This window comes from Quercus suber, unplaced genomic scaffold (genome assembly GCF_002906115.3).
Source record: "Quercus suber isolate HL8 unplaced genomic scaffold, Cork oak 2.0 scaffold_45, whole genome shotgun sequence".
In the NCBI taxonomy this organism is placed as follows: domain Eukaryota; kingdom Viridiplantae; phylum Streptophyta; class Magnoliopsida; order Fagales; family Fagaceae; genus Quercus; species Quercus suber.
Genome location: NW_027069510.1, coordinates 1,690,282 through 1,706,287, shown reverse-complemented (window position 1 = coordinate 1,706,287; position 16,006 = coordinate 1,690,282). Strand labels below are relative to the sequence as shown.

The 16,006-nt window shown below is 35.6% G+C and overlaps 2 protein-coding genes across 2 annotated transcripts; one reads left to right on the top strand and one right to left on the bottom strand.

The window, feature by feature from the left end:
- Positions 1 to 8,246: 8,246 nt before the first annotated feature.
- Positions 8,247 to 11,677, bottom strand: LOC136066744 (8-hydroxygeraniol oxidoreductase-like). The gene is made up of 4 exons (XM_065771505.1): positions 11,549 to 11,677; positions 10,011 to 10,247; positions 9,316 to 9,474; positions 8,247 to 8,534 (listed from the first exon to the last, which is right to left on the bottom strand). Exons 1-4 carry the CDS (start codon positions 11,675 to 11,677, stop codon positions 8,424 to 8,426), a joined length of 636 nt encoding a protein of 211 aa, XP_065627577.1. The 3' UTR covers positions 8,247 to 8,423.
- A 613-nt stretch (positions 11,678 to 12,290) lies between these two features.
- LOC111988342 (8-hydroxygeraniol oxidoreductase) lies at positions 12,291 to 15,979 on the top strand. The gene is given in 8 exon segments (XM_065771504.1): positions 12,291 to 12,393; positions 12,926 to 13,068; positions 13,166 to 13,203; positions 13,637 to 13,851; positions 13,854 to 13,934; positions 13,937 to 14,037; positions 15,021 to 15,257; positions 15,794 to 15,979. Coding segments are annotated over 8 exon segments (1,038 nt in total). The 5' UTR covers positions 12,291 to 12,356.
- The last annotated feature ends 27 nt before the right edge of the window (positions 15,980 to 16,006 follow it).

Below are 16,006 nucleotides of genomic sequence, written 5' to 3'. Positions count from 1 at the left end.
ATATCAACGTTGATGAGCAATTAATTAATGAACTGAAGGCGTTGTAATTGTTTGTATTCTATGATAAATGTGAGTGTGTATTAGTTATTACTGTTGAGTAAGAGATTTAGAATTCATACTGTGTCTACACTAAAAACTTAGTGGTGTTATGACCTGATGATAAAGAATAATTATCATAAAACGGTAAATTGAAATTCTATCGTATAACTGACTAGCTCTTAGATAATTTATTGTCTTAGTTATTGCCTTTTTTTGGGGTCATGACCCTCAAAAAAAGGCAATAACTAAGACAATAATTAAGCTCAAAAATTAAGTTAACTTGATCAAATTAACTTAATTTTTGTGTGGTATAAATGAGGGAGGATAAAAAAATAGGGTGGGTAGTATGATGCTTGGTGGGTTTGAGAGAGACAGTAAGGATATATCACATGGCTTGGATTTGAAGAAGTCTAGAGGTGATGTGGATCTAGCGATGGAGGATGGCCTTGACTGGCGACGCTGATTTTGTCGTGGCCAATGGTGAAGAAGGTTGGTGTTAGTGGTGTGTTAGGTTTTATTTGTTTATTTAGGGTAATTAAAAATGAAAAAGTATAATGGTAAGATTTAATTAAATAAGTAGCAATGTAATATATTTTTATTAGTGGAGCATATATTGGAGTATAGAGGGTTATACAAAAGATTTGAATTTATCATGTACACGAAGGTAGATGGTGGCATGTGTAATGTGGGATTACGAATGGAAGTACTGTAAACATTGATTAACATTAGTTGATTGTCGGAAACTTAAAGGCATGAAAAGATCATTCTGCAAAGAAAAAAAAAAAAAAAAAAAAAAAAAGAGAAACTCATTCTACAAAGTTATCTATTTTCTTTTTTAGAATACAAGGGAAAGTCTTGGAGAGAGGTCTTTTAATAATATACCATGAAGCTATTTCGGGTTTTAGCTATTTCTTTTAGCTGAAATTTTTGGGTTAAAAATAGTTTTTATTTATTTATTTATTTTTTTAATAATGCTGATGTGTAAAAATGTGAAAGTTTTAAAACAAGTCAAATATTGGTCAAATGTTTTGATTTTATAGTAAATATAGATTAGACACCTTAGCAAAGCACAAAAGTCTTATTGCCATTTGCTTAGGCAGAGACTTCATGCTGAAGAAGAAAAAAAAAGGCTGAAGGGAATTAATTGAGGCCATTCGGCCATTTAGTTATAAGTGATCGATCAAGAGAGAGAGTTGTGTGTTGAGAAGAAAAGAGAGAGATGAGTGCAAAATCTTGTCACATGTGATAGATAAATAGCATGTGTGAGAGTAAAAGAAAAATAGCGAAATTTTTCTTTAGTCATGAGTTATATATACACAAAAGATTTATTGTAATTAATTTGATAATAGTGAAATTATTAGAAGTTCGTCCCATAATTTTTCTCTTCAAAGAGAAAAAGATTTACCATGTAAATCTTTATATTCTTGTATAGTTGTGTTTTTGTTATGCTTAATGAAATTTATTTTCATTTATATATAACTTTCCCAACACGCTATGTTAGTGAATTAATGGGTAATATCAAAAGTTAAAAATTTGCTTTGAAGCTACAATACTATAAATATGGAATTATTATTTAACATTTTAGTTCCACATTTCCTTTGTTTAGAGTCCTTTCAAACATTGTGTTGAAGTGGGCCGTGTGTGGCTTGAATTGCCACAAGCCCAAGTCTACCTAGTCGGTCACTATTAACCAAATTCAACTAGGAATTTAATTCCTAGTACAGCCGACCTATAATATATATATATATATATAGATATATTAAGGGTGTTGAGTGGTAAGAGAGAATTAGAGAATTCCAATTAACCTAGTGAGCAGCCGCATGAGAGAAAAATAGAGAAAAGAGAGGCAGCCAGCTTCTATTCTTATTATTTCTGTGAGAGAGTGCTAGGGTGTAATTGGGATTTAGGTTTCTTGAGAGTGTTATTGTGCACTATTGTATCTCCCTATTTTTTATAGTGAAATTTCTCCGTCGTCTCCGTGGAGGTAGGCAGTTTGCCAAACCACGTAAATTCTTGTGTTTTTATGTGTGCTTGTTATTTAATTTTCGCTTATTTACTGTTATTGATTGGAGTCCTGGGGTGCTATCTGCACAACAAGTGGTATCAGAGCCCATAGTGGTGCGCGGCGAAGGTGGTGAAGTGTTCATGGTCCCTACCCAGCGGGGACAAAGAAAGCCTTAATGGCCCACACACCAAAATCCTGGAGAAAAGAAAAGCCCAACAAAGGAATATTGCAAATGGTGCTAAACAATGATGAGGTGCGAGGTTCCCATGGACATGGACGTGCGGAGTTTCTATGGATGTGCGTGCGGGGTTGACACGTGGTTCCCATGGATGGCGTACGAGAGACCCATGGATGACGCGCTAATGAAGTGAAAAAGCCCATTAGGCAAGGGGGAGCAAGTAGGACTTATTCATGGCCCACAGAGAAGTCTTGAAGCCCACAGAGTGGCAGAGACTCACACGTGAGGGGGAGATTGTTGGGTTACACGTGTGAGTGAAGTCCCACATTGAATAAAGATGAGAAGAATGAGTAGTTAATATAACATAATTGAGCACATACCCATGGGGCTTAAGCCTTTTGGGTTGAAGTGTGTCTCTATATGTTATATTAATTATTCAAGGAAACTCCCCAAGGTATTTATCTCCCCATCAAGTGGTATCAGACCTAAGGTTAGGATTCAATCCTTTGAACACGGTAAAGATGTCAAGCACAAAGTATGATGTAGAGAAGTTTTGTGGCAAGGGAAATTTTTCTCTTTGGCAAAGGCGGATGAAGGATCTCCTAATTCAACAAGGAGTTCACAAGGCCTTGCTTGGGAAGGAGAAGAAACAGGAAACGATGAAGGATGTAGAATGGGTAGAGATGGATGAGAAAGCAGCTAGCGCTATTCGTCTAAACCTAGGTGATGAGGTCATTCACAACATCCTAGAAGCAAAGACCGCAAAGGAGGTTTGGGAAAAACTAGAAGGTCTTTATATGAGAAAGAATCTGACGAACAAGTTGTACGTGAAGAAGAAACTGTATAGTTTGCATATGAAGGAAGGTTCAAATCTGTTGGAGCATCTCAACACGTTTAATATGTTGAACACCCAACTGTCAAGTTTTGGGGTGAATTATGAGGACGAAGATAAAGCATTACTCTTGTTAGCGTCGCTTCCTACTTCTTTTGATCATCTAGTGACTACATTGAGGTACGGCAAAGAGACTATAGTACTTGAGGAGGTGACTAGTGCTCTCTTGTCACACATAAAGATGAAGCAAGATGGTGATGGTTCTCAAGCTGATGGACTTATTGTAAAGTCTGAGTCAAGCAATAGAGGTAGAAGTAGGTCAAGAGGACGGAACTCCAACAGGAACAGATCACAGTCTAAATCACGTGCAAAGAGAGATGTAGAGTGCTTTTATTGTCACAAGAAAGGACACTACAAGAATCAATGTAAAGAGTTGAAAGAGCATTTAGAGGAGAAGAAGAATGGAAAGAAGCCCCTAGAATCAGCTAGTGTTGCTGAAGAAACATCAGATGACAGTGAAGCTGGTGCAGATTTACTTTCAGTTTCATCAAGTAACAACGTTCTATTGGAATCTTGGGTTTTAGATTCAGCATGCTCTTATCATATGACTCCAAAGAAAGATTGGTTTGACACGTATAAGCCTTACAACGGTGGTATGGTCCAAATGGGTAATGATGGACATGCAAGCTAGACTTCTGCAAGTTTGTGTGTATGGGAAGCAGCATAGAGTCAGTTTCAAGACAGGCTCTCATACAAGAAGGGTGTTCTTGACTACATTCATTCAGATGTTTGGGGTCCAGTATCAGTTTCTTCTCATAGCGGTGCTCAGTATTTTGTCAGTTTATTGATGACTACTCTAGAAAGGTATGGATTTATTTTATGAAGCATAAGTTTGATGTGTTTGGCATATTTAAAAAGTGGAAAGCACAGGTTGAGAATCAGACTGGCAGGAAAATAAAATACCTTAGAACAGATAATGGACTAGAGTATAGAGATAAAGAATTCATAAAATTTTGTGAATTAGAAGGCATTACTCGTCACTTCAAGTTAAAGGAACTCCACAGCAGAATGGGGTTGCAGAGAGAATGAACAGAACCTTAGCAGAAAGAGCCAGATGCATGAGATTAAATGCAGGGTTGCCTAAGGTGTTCTGGGCAGAGACAGTTAACACAGAAGCTTCTTATTAATAGATCTCCTCATCAGCCATAGATTTCAAGATTCCAGAAGAGGTTTGGTCAGGTAGACCAGTTGATTATTCGAGTCTAAAAATCTTTGGTTGTCTAGCTTATGTGCATGTGCAGAGTGGAGAGCGTTCTAAATTGGATTCGAAGTCAAGAAAATGCGTATTTCTTGGTTTTGAAAAAGGTGTTAAAGGCTATAGGCTTTGGATCCAATCTCAAAGAAAACGGTGACCAGCAGAGATGTCATATTTGATGAAGCCTTTATGTTGAAACAGAATGAAGCAGAGACATGTGATGATAGTCCACAGGAGAAATTAACTGTTGAGGTGGAGTTTGACGAGAATAGTTCATCTAGTGACAAGGGTGATGCTGAGATTGATCCACAGCAGCAACAAGAAGAGCCTTATTCAATCGCTAAAGGTAGAGAGAAGCGGGTTCACAAAGCACCACAGAGATATGGCTTTGAAGATATGGTTAGCTTTGCTCTCGTAACCAGCAGTGGGGATCCATTCACTTTCAAGGAGGCTACAAATAGTAAAGACAATGATAAATGGCTTGTAGCAATGTCAGAAGAGATGGAGTCACTACAGAAGAATAAGACTTGGGAATTAGTAAAATTGCCCAAGGAAAAGAAGGCTATTGGTTGCAAGTGGATATTCCGCAAGAAAGAAGCATTGTCAGAAAAGGAAGGTGAAAAATTCAAGGCACGGTTAGTGGCTAAGGGTTACTCACAGAGAGAAGGAATTGATTATAATGAGATTTTTTCACCAGTTGTGAAGCACACCTCAATTCGAGTAATCCTAGGATTTGTGACAATGCATGACATGGAGTTAGAGCAGCTAGATGTGAAGACTGCATTCCTCCATGGAGATTTAGAAGAAGAGATTTACATGCAACAGCCCGAAGGCTTCAAAGAACCTGGCAAGGAAGATTATGTTTGTCTATTGAAGAGATCATTATATGGCTTGAAGCAGTCTCCCAGGCAATGGTACAAACGATTTGATTCATTCATGGTCACACATGGGTACATGCGTTGAGTATGACTGTTGTGTTTATTTTAGAGTACTTGCTGATGGTCCTATATATTTCTTGCTCTATATGTTGATGACATGTTAGTAGCTGCAAAGAGTAAGCAAGAAATTGTGAAGTTGAAGTCTTTGTTGAGTAGTGAATTTGACATGAAGGATCTTGGAGTGCCAAGAAGATCCTTGGGATAGAAATTCACCGAGATAGAGGGCTGGTAAATTATGGTTATCTCAGAAGGGATATCTTAAGAAGGTGTTAGAGAGTTTAGTATGCTTGATGCAAAACCTGTTAATACACCACTTTCTGCCCATTTTAAATTGTCCTCAGAGTTGTGTCCAAGTACAGATGAGGAGTCAGAGTATTGTCTAAAGTGCCATATGCAAATGCAGTTGGGTGTCTCATGTATTTGATGGTGTGCACTAGGCCTGATATTTCTCATGCAGTCAGTGTGGTCAGTAGGTATATGGCAGATCCAGGCAAAGAGCATTGGAATGCAGTAAAGTGGATCTTTAGATATCTTACAGGCACTCGTGATTTCGGTATCCTATTTGATCAGAAAGCTAGTACAGAAGCTGTGGGTTATGTGGATTCCGACTATGCAGGGGACCTTGATTCTAGAAAGTCCACAACAGGCTATGTGTTTAGGTTTGCTGGTGGCCCAATTTGCTGGAAGTCTACACTACAAGATGTAGTTGCTTTATCCACTACATAAGCAGAATATATGGCGATGACAGAGGCAGGAAAAGAAGCCGTTTGGCTTAGTGGACTGGTTAATGAGCTTGGTTTCAAGCAGGATAGCATGGTGCTACATTGTGATAGTCAGAGTGCAATTCATTTGGCGAAGAATCAGGTATATCGTGCAAATACAAAGCATATTGCTGTGCGGTATCACAAGATCAGAGAATGGGTTTCTCTGGTGATATTTCTTTGTCAAAGATTCTCACTAGTGAGAATGCCTCTGATATGTTAACAAAGCCAGTTCCAACAAACAAGTTCAAGCACTGCTTGGACTTAATTGGTGTTTGCAGCTTGTAAGCCTTAAGGGCTAAGGTGGAGGCGATGGAGGAGTTTGCTCGTGCAGCTTGATCAATTCAAGCCAAGGTGGAGATTTGTTGAAGTGGGCCGTGTGTGGCTTGAATTGCCACAAGCCCAAGTCTACCTAGTCGGTCACTATTAACCAAATTCAACTAGGAATTTAATTCCTAGTACAGCCGACCTATAATATATATATATATATATATATATATAGATATATTAAGGGTGTTGAGTGGTAAGAGAGAATTAGAGAATTCCAATTAACCTAGTGAGCAGCCGCATGAGAGAAAAATAGAGAAAAGAGAGGCAGCCAGCTTCTATTCTTATTGTTTCTGTGAGAGAGTGCTAGGGTGTAATTGAGATTTAGGTTTCTTGAGAGTGTTATTGTGCACTATTGTATCTCCCTATTTTTTATAGTGAAATTTCTCCGTCGTCTCCGTGGAGGTAAGCAGTTTGCCGAACCACGTAAATTCTTGTGTTTTTGTGTGTGCTTGTTATTTAATTTCCGCTTATTTACTGTTATTAATTAGAGTCCTGGGTGCTATCTGCACAACACAAACTTTCATATCTCTCACTTACGTGGTAATTGGCTAATTGCACCGTGCAATAGTTGCAGATATGGGGCCACGTCCCTTTTCACACCGTGAGAGAATGAAATCATGAAATACCATTAAAATTCAATCTTGTATTCTTCTAAAAAAAATATATTAAATCTTGTAAACTCAATAGTCAACTACACCTTTATTTGAATTCATAAAAAAAACAACACCTTTATTTGAAGTGGATTAATGATATGCCTTTTGTTGGAGATAATAATTTGGTTAGCTTGATGTGGATATTCTTGGAATATACCTTTTTCAAATCTTTAATTTGACTTGACAAATATTTGTAGGGTAAATTTTCAAGAAAGCAGAAAATTAAATTCCCTTTTTCAACCAAGAAGAAAATTCAGTTTGAGGACTCAAAGAAATGTTCTAGATATTTTCCTACAAAATATTATGGTTGGACAGCTGATTATGATTGGAGGCCGACCATTTGAGTATCCCAAGAAGATTACTTAAGATAAGAAATCATATGCTTTTCTAATTTGTGTGGTGCCAATTAACAATTTAAAAAACGAAAACAAAAACGTTACTTAACTTATCCGCCCTTTTTTTACAATTTATAGTGCTTATATAGGACATTCTAGGTTTTTGCCCTTAATTTTTTTTTATTTAGTAATTTGTCCTTATTTCAAAAATATATAGGAATATGTCCCTGTTTCGATATTCGATTATCATAAAATCGAGTTTTAATGAAATACTCAATTTGTAGAAAATCGAGTATGTCCAATGAAACTTTAAAAAAAAAAAAAAAGCATGGAAATCGATTTTACAGAAATCGAGTTTTAAAACGCCACTATAGGGCTCCCTAAATATGGCATATAGGGCAATCAGACTTACAAAAAATTTTTTGCAAAAAAAGGCTGCTATAGGGCTTAAAAATGTCACTATAGGGCTCAAAAACGCCACTATAGGGCTCCCTAAATATGGCATAGGGCAATTAGACTCACAAAAAATTTTTGCAAAAAAAAAAAAAAAACACCGTTATAGGGATTAAAAACGTTACTATAGGGCTCCCTAAATATGGCATATAGGGCAATCAGGTTTATAAAAAATATTTTGCATAAAAACGCCGCTATAGCTTAAAAACGCCACTATAGGTCTCCTTGAATATGAGCGATCACACTTAAATTTTTTTTTTTTTTTTTGCATGAAACTCGATTTTCGTAAACTCGAGTTCCATGCAATTATTATTATTATTTTTTTAAAGCTTGATCGGGCATAACTCGATTTTCTATAAATCGAGTATTTCGTTGAAACTCGATTTTAAGGTGATCGAGTATCAAAACAGGGGCATATCTCTACATAGTTTTGAAATAGGGGCAAATTGCTAAATAAAAAAAAAAAATTAAGGACAAAAGCCTAGAATGTCCTGCTTATATAAGTGAAGCAATAAGGGGGGAATTTTTAGAAAAAAGAAAAAGCATGTTCCCATAGAAATGTATCTTTATTACATGCAAAAAAAACAAAATTTTATTTTTTAAGCAACGTACATGCATCTTGTTTTAGCTCGTAGTAGGATCAATTAAAACTTGATAAGAACCTTCACACAATCAGGTTGCTTCAAGTTCTCAAATGCTTTATCTATATCTTCCACTAAAACTTCATGAGTCAAAAGTTCATCAAGTTGGATTTCCTGTGAAAAAAAGAGAGTAAATCAGCATTTCAGAAGTTCCCAAAATTTGACATGATTAGTAAATATTAGTTATTATAAAACATATTTTACAAAATATAATTGGATGAAATGTATCTTTATTACATGCAAAAAAAACAAAATTTTATTTTTTAAGCAACGTACATGCATCTTGTTTTAGCTCGTAGTAGGATCAATTAAAACTTGATAAGAACCTTCACACAATCAGGTTGCTTCAAGTTCTCAAATGCTTTATCTATATCTGCCACTAAAACTTCATGAGTCAAAAGTTCATCAAGTTGGATTTCCTGTGAAAAAAAGAGAGTAAATCAGCATTTCAGAAGTTCCCAAAATTTGACATGATTAGTAAATATTAGTTATTATAAAACATATTTTACAAAATATAATTGGAAGCTCTCAAGTTTTCCATCTAAAAAAATGAAAGCATAATATCAGTGTTATCCCTAACCAAGGGGAGGGGAAAAAAATACATGGGAAAGGAATTAAAAGGAGTGGAAAAATGTTAAAGGTATAGATACTACTAATTTGCACTACTCTTACTCCCCTAGCTAGCATCACTTAAAAGTAGTATTAGCAAATAGTAGAACTGCTGCTAAATATTATAATAAATTAGAAATATACATTATATTAGAAGTTGATGCTTTTTGAGCCAAGATAATAAGTTCTATGTATTTTTTTTTTTTTTGATAAGCAGATAATAAGTTCTATGTAGGTATAACATGAAGAGCCACATTTATTAGTAAGCAATGTAAGTAAAATTCACCTTATTTTTGCATTTGTCTATTATAAAAGGAAGCTCAGTTTTGAATTTGAGCCCTCCAAGAATGCTACCCTTCAAAGTTCCACCAAACAAGAGGGAAATGAAATTGACCTGGACAGTCTGATCATTTCCTGCCCCAATTACCAATGTTTGTCCTTTTCCCTGATCACCATGCATGCACAACCGACAAACATGTTTATATATAAAAAAAAAAAAAAATTGTTATACACATAAACTATTTTACAATATTTTTATAAACTATTAATGTGACCAATTTTACTAATTTTTATTTGAGCCCATCTTAAATATTATTTTTTTACTTACTAATAATCACTTATCGCATGTGTACATCAACCGTTTGTAAAAAATATTGTAAAATAATTTGTATTTTTAACATTATAAAAAAAAATAGTGTCGGCAATTAATGTATGTAGGTGTAATTTTCTTTAAAAAAAAATATAAAAAAGTGTAGAAAGAGAGGGTTGTAACCCCTACGTGTCCAAGACAACGTGAAGAAAGATAGACACTAACGCGTTCACTATCGAGAATCAGGCGACTCAAACCCAGTTGGCACAAAGCCTGGTCACTAGACCATCTGCTGTATTGGTTAGGTGTAATGTGTTGTAAACTTGTAACAATATACCATTAATTGTTATATGAATATAAAAGAACATGTAAATTTGAATTTAGAGACGAACCATTTTTGTGGCTTGGAGGGCTTCATTGATCAAGGAAGGAACCCCAGTGCACTCAAAGCAATAATCCACACCCAATCCACCTGTTAACTCTTTGATTAGCTGGGAAATAGATTTATTATTATCATTAGGGTTTATAAAATCAGTCATTCCAAAAGCTGCTCCCTTTGTTTTTTTCCTCTCATTTGTGTCAATGCCAATTATCTTTGCCGCCCCTTGCACTCTCGCCCCCTGTATGGCCTTCAATTTACAGGGACATAATTTTAAACTTCCTTCATATATCCACCATTCGAATATAAAAGAAAAAGAAAATAGAGATTTTTTTTTCTTTTCTTTTTTCTCTTTCTGGTAGGTAAACTGAACTGCATGCACTGATAAAACTTCAACAAGGTACAGCCATGAAGAAACGAAAAGAAAAAAAAAAAGGAAGGAGAGAGAGAGGAAATAAATGAAGTAATTACAACACTTTTTGTCATAAAATAAAGCTAATATAAATATTATGTGAAAAACCATAACTTAACAGTATTGACAAATGAAATGTGAATCATCATTACTCTTTCACTTGTCATATGTGGATCCACTTTCTTTTGATCTACTGAGTGTCCTTTGTGTTTTCACTTCACCTTAATTTGATGTACCAAACTCGAACCCTATTTTAACTCTCTTTCCCCCAAGGATCATGGGGCATTTTTTCCATCACCCATAAACCATTCGTAGCTTTCTTAATCTATTTAATTAGTGACTGTGACTATGAGGCTTGAGTGAATTTCTTATCGCTCTCATAGTAGGTGAGTTTTACAAATCAATGAGGCCTATTTATTGCGAGAGAGATATCTTATATACCCGCTATAGTAGGGGACGTATTGAAACTTGACCAGACATAATGATTAATTTACAACAAAAACAAAAATTAATGATGACAAAGATACTACTTTATTCACTATCTAACAAGTAACAAGTTAGTGATTGAATAACATCGCTTTTAACCCTCAATAATCACTAAAAAAAAAAAAAAAGGGGTTTATGCTGGTAGGCCTGTCCACGGGTCGGGTCGGATCAAGTTTGTGCTCAACCCGCAACCGACCCGACCAAATTGGGTGGACAAACTTTCAACCCGCCACCGACTGAGAGGATGATCGGTTCGGGCGGGTTGGAATACCAACGAGCAGCGGTCGGGTTCGGGTCGGAGTCAATATCTGGAAAATAGAGGAAATCCGACAAGAAAACAACGAAAATAGGCCAAAATCCTCTGAGATTTCGCCGGAAATAGCCAAGATCTCGACTAGATCTAGGGAAATCTCATCGAATCTAGCCAAGAACTTAACTAGATCTAGTGAAATCTTGCCGGACTAGCCAAGACTAGCCAAAAAAAATCTCAAAACTCGCCGGAAGATGAAAATCGGCCAAAATCCTTTGAGATTTCGCTGGAAATAGCCAAGATCTCGACTAGATCTGGCGAAATCTCACTGGATCTAGCCAAGAACTCGACTAGATCTAGCAAAATCTCACAGGATCTAGCCAAAAAACATCTCAAAACTCACCGAATTTATTAAATAATGCCGGAATATTTGTGGGTCGGTCGGATCGGGTTTATCGGATTTTGAAGAAGAAGAACCGACGTCCGACCCGTCAACGTCGGGTTCTGGAGGAAGCAATCCGTCGCCGACCATCGAAGACGTCGGTTTGGTCGGCAACGGGTCGGGTTCGGTCGGTTGAGGCGGGTGGGTCGGGTCCATCGGTTGACTGGACAGCCCTAGAACTGGGTGAAGCTCCTGTTCAGTGCATTTGCACTGGAAAGAAGCCCTATCCTTATTCCATTCTTTTTAAGAAAAAAAATATATATATATATATATTGAACACAAAAGACGTTCAATTATGACTTCAGTTTATCCATTACACACTCAGTCCCACCAGTAGTATTGAATGTACCTACTGAGCATACTACTAGGTATGTTATTATTACATGAAGAATCATGTGCAACAAAATGACCAATAATACTGGTGATGGAAAATGCTAGGAAGACAATAAGTCCCTCAACTTTTATTATTCATTTTGTTGCACAGGATTTTTCATGTAAATACAAGACGAGTTGTGACAAAAATTGTAAGATTTATTGTGTCCTTAGTATTGCTCTCTACTAGCGGTACACAAAAATAAATATTGCCGCAATTGCTTTATGGGATAGATGGTAATTGGTTGTGTATCACTATCACACGTACACATAATGACAAATTTTGCATATTTATTTGTGGTACCAGCTTCTCATCACCCCACACCACACACACACACACACAGTTATCAACTCAAATTAAACTGAATTGCATTGATTAGCTTGGATAGCTCCGGCAATGGCGAAGAGGGACTTAGTAATCATTACGTGCAAAGGTATGCCTGTATTTAACCTTTACATGAGACTTTCTTTTTAGACAAATAAACATCGATTCATTTCCTATACATATATGGCTTAGTAAGAACATCTGATATCAGAAGATGCAGTACGTACCCAACGTGTCAGTCGTTTGGCCAACAAGGGAACCACCCCACCTGCCCCCAACCTTACTCTTATTATTTGATTCCGTTTCATAGATAAATTCCTTATATGTTTGTTGTAGATTTATGTTATTACTTAACTTTTTTTATTTTATGAAATAATATGTTCTTTTTTTTTTTGGATTGAAAATTTGTGTAAATTAAATAAAAGTAATAAATTAAACTTTAAAATTTCTAAAAAATAAATTAAAACTTATAATTCTAAAAGTAATAAAATTAAATTCTGAAGTTTAAAAAAAGTAATATGCAAAACTTCAGGTTTAATTTGTTACGCTTTGAATTATAAGATTTAAAACTTTTTTTTTTTAATTTATCTCTCTCGATCTCTAATTTGTTCAACAATGGGGTGTGAATCTGTGATATATAGCGGCGGTGTGTTGGGGAAATGGGGAACCGGTGAAGGTGGAAGAGATACAAGTAGAGCCACCAAAATCATCTGAAGTTCGCGTCAAGATCCTATATGCTAGTGTGTGTCACACAGACCTCTTGTTCATCAAAGGGTTCCCAATTGTTAGCATTCATTTCCTTCCCAACTGTTATTATTTACATTTACTTTCAACTCGTTTTCTTTTGGCTAAAGGGTGTGATATCATTTGTTGATCTACAGCCTCTTTTCCCTCGGGTTCTAGGACACGAAGGTGTTGGGTAAGCTCTCAATTAACCAATAACAACACTTTAACTGAAGACACAAACGTTTTATATATGAGTATTTTAAAGATTAATATACATTTTACTATATAATAATAATAATAATAAATTTACAAAGTGTGCTGGATTTCTAACGAGGAAAAAAATATATTAACTGTGGTATCGACATTGCATCGATTTAGCATTTTTTTTTTAAATCAAAGAAGCACAAATTGATGTTATAATAACTGGTCTTGCAAACATATTGATATAAATATAGATTAAAGTATGGAAAATTTTATTGCGTACTCACAGTCTTCATACTCACTATTGTACACTTGATACACACTCTTTTTTGAAATTATATTTTAAAAACATGATTTCACCTCATGCAGCAATGTATATAAAAGAATATGTGACTATCATTACTAATTAAAATATGCACCTGCAGTGTGGTAGAGAGTGTTGGCGAGGAAGTAACAGATCTAAAAGAAGGAGATCTTGTGATTCCAACATCACTAGGGGAGTGTGAAGACTGTGAGAATTGTTTGTCAGGAAAGACGAATTTATGCCTCAAATACCCTGTACCCTCAAGTGGTCTTATGCCTGATGAAACTTCAAGGATGTCTATTAGAGGCCAGAGGTTGTATCACGCTTTTACTTGCTCTACTGGTCCGAGTACATGGTTGTTGACACTAATTACGTTGTCAAGCTCGATCCAACTATATCTCTTCCACATGCTAGCCTCCTCTCTGTGGATTTTCTACAGGATTTGGGGCTGCATGGAAGGATGCTAAGGTTGAAAGCGGATCAACTGTGGCTGTTCTTGGTCTAGGTGCTGTGGGCTTAGGGGTATGTATATATGTGTTCTCTCTCACAATTTTTCACTGACAGTGTAGTATTTTGATTGGTGCATTATAAAAAAAAACTATATTAATATTGTGATGGTTCAAAACCGACACTAGAAAGTTCCGGCATAGAAAGCGCCAGTATAACTCAATTACTGGACCTATGCCGGCAGTTTAGAGACCTGTAACGGCGCTTTTGAAGCGCCAGCATAAACCGGTTTTTTTTTTTTTTTAGTGATTATTGAGGGTTAAAAGCGATGTTATTCAATCACTAACTTGTTAGATAGTGAATAAAGTAGTATCTTTGTCATCATTAATTTTTGTTTTTGTTGTAAATTAATCATTATGTTTGGTCAAGTTTCAATACGTCCCCTACTATAGCGGGTATATAAGATATCTCTCTCGCAATAAATAGGCCTCATTGATTTGTAAAACTCACCTACTACGAGAGAGATAAGAAATTCACTCAAGCCTCATAGTCACAGTCACTAATTAAATAGATTAAGAAAGCTACGAATGGTTTATGGGTGATGGAAAAAATGCCCCATGATCCTTGGGGGAAAGAGAGTTAAAATAGGGTTCGAGTTTGGTACATCAAATTAAGGTGAAGTGAAAACACAAAGGACACTCAGTAGATCAAAAGAAAGTGGATCCACATATGACAAGTGAAAGAGTAATGATGATTCACATTTCATTTGTCAATACTGTTAAGTTATGGTTTTTCACATAATATTTATATTAGCTTTATTTTATGACAAAAAGTGTTGTAATTACTTCATTTATTTCCTCTCTCTCTCCTTCCTTTTTTTTTTTCTTTTCGTTTCTTCATGGCTGTACCTTGTTGAAGTTTTATCAGTGCATGCAGTTCAGTTTACCTACCAGAAAGAGAAAAAAGAAAAGAAAAAAAAATCTCTATTTTCTTTTTCTTTTATATTCGAATGGTGGATATATGAAGGAAGTTTAAAATTATGTCCCTGTAAATTGAAGGCCATACAGGGGGCGAGAGTGCAAGGGGCGGCAAAGATAATTGGCATTGACACAAATGAGAGGAAAAAAACAAAGGGAGCAGCTTTTGGAATGACTGATTTTATAAACCCTAATGATAATAATAAATCTATTTCCCAGCTAATCAAAGAGTTAACAGGTGGATTGGGTGTGGATTATTGCTTTGAGTGCACTGGGGTTCCTTCCTTGATCAATGAAGCCCTCCAAGCCACAAAAATGGTTCGTCTCTAAATTCAAATTTACATGTTCTTTTATATTCATATAACAATTAATGGTATATTGTTACAAGTTTACAACACATTACACCTAACCAATACAGCAGATGGTCTAGTGACCAGGCTTTGTGCCAACTGGGTTTGAGTCGCCTGATTCTCGATAGTGAACGCGTTAGTGTCTATCTTTCTTCACGTTGTCTTGGACACGTAGGGGTTACAACCCTCTCTTTCTACACTTTTTTATATTTTTTTTTAAAGAAAATTACACCTACATACATTAATTGCCGACACTATTTTTTTTTATAATGTTAAAAATACAAATTATTTTACAATATTTTTTACAAACGGTTGATGTACACATGCGATAAGTGATTATTAGTAAGTAAAAAAATAATATTTAAGATGGGCTCAAATAAAAATTAGTAAAATTGGTCACATTAATAGTTTATAAAAATATTGTAAAATAGTTTATGTGTATAACAATTTTTTTTTTTTTTTATATATAAACATGTTTGTCGGTTGTGCATGCATGGTGATCAGGGAAAAGGACAAACATTGGTAATTGGGGCAGGAAATGATCAGACTGTCCAGGTCAATTTCATTTCCCTCTTGTTTGGTGGAACTTTGAAGGGTAGCATTCTTGGAGGGCTCAAATTCAAAACTGACCTTCCTTTTATAATAGACAAATGCAAAAATAAGGTGAATTTTACTTACATTGCTTACTAATAAATGTGGCTCTTCATGTTATACCTA

Excerpts from the sequence above, each read along its gene's own strand:
- LOC136066744 (XM_065771505.1), bottom strand. The coding sequence starts at position 11,677 with ATGGTCGGCGACGGATTGCTTCCTCCAGAACCCGACGTTGACGGGTCG. Across the intron at positions 9,475-10,010 it reads CCCTCCAAGCCACAAAAATG|GGAAAAGGACAAACATTGGT; the intron begins GTTCGTCTCTAA and ends CATGGTGATCAG. Across the intron at positions 8,535-9,315 it reads TAGACAAATGCAAAAATAAG|GAAATCCAACTTGATGAACT; the intron begins GTGAATTTTACT and ends TTTTTTTCACAG.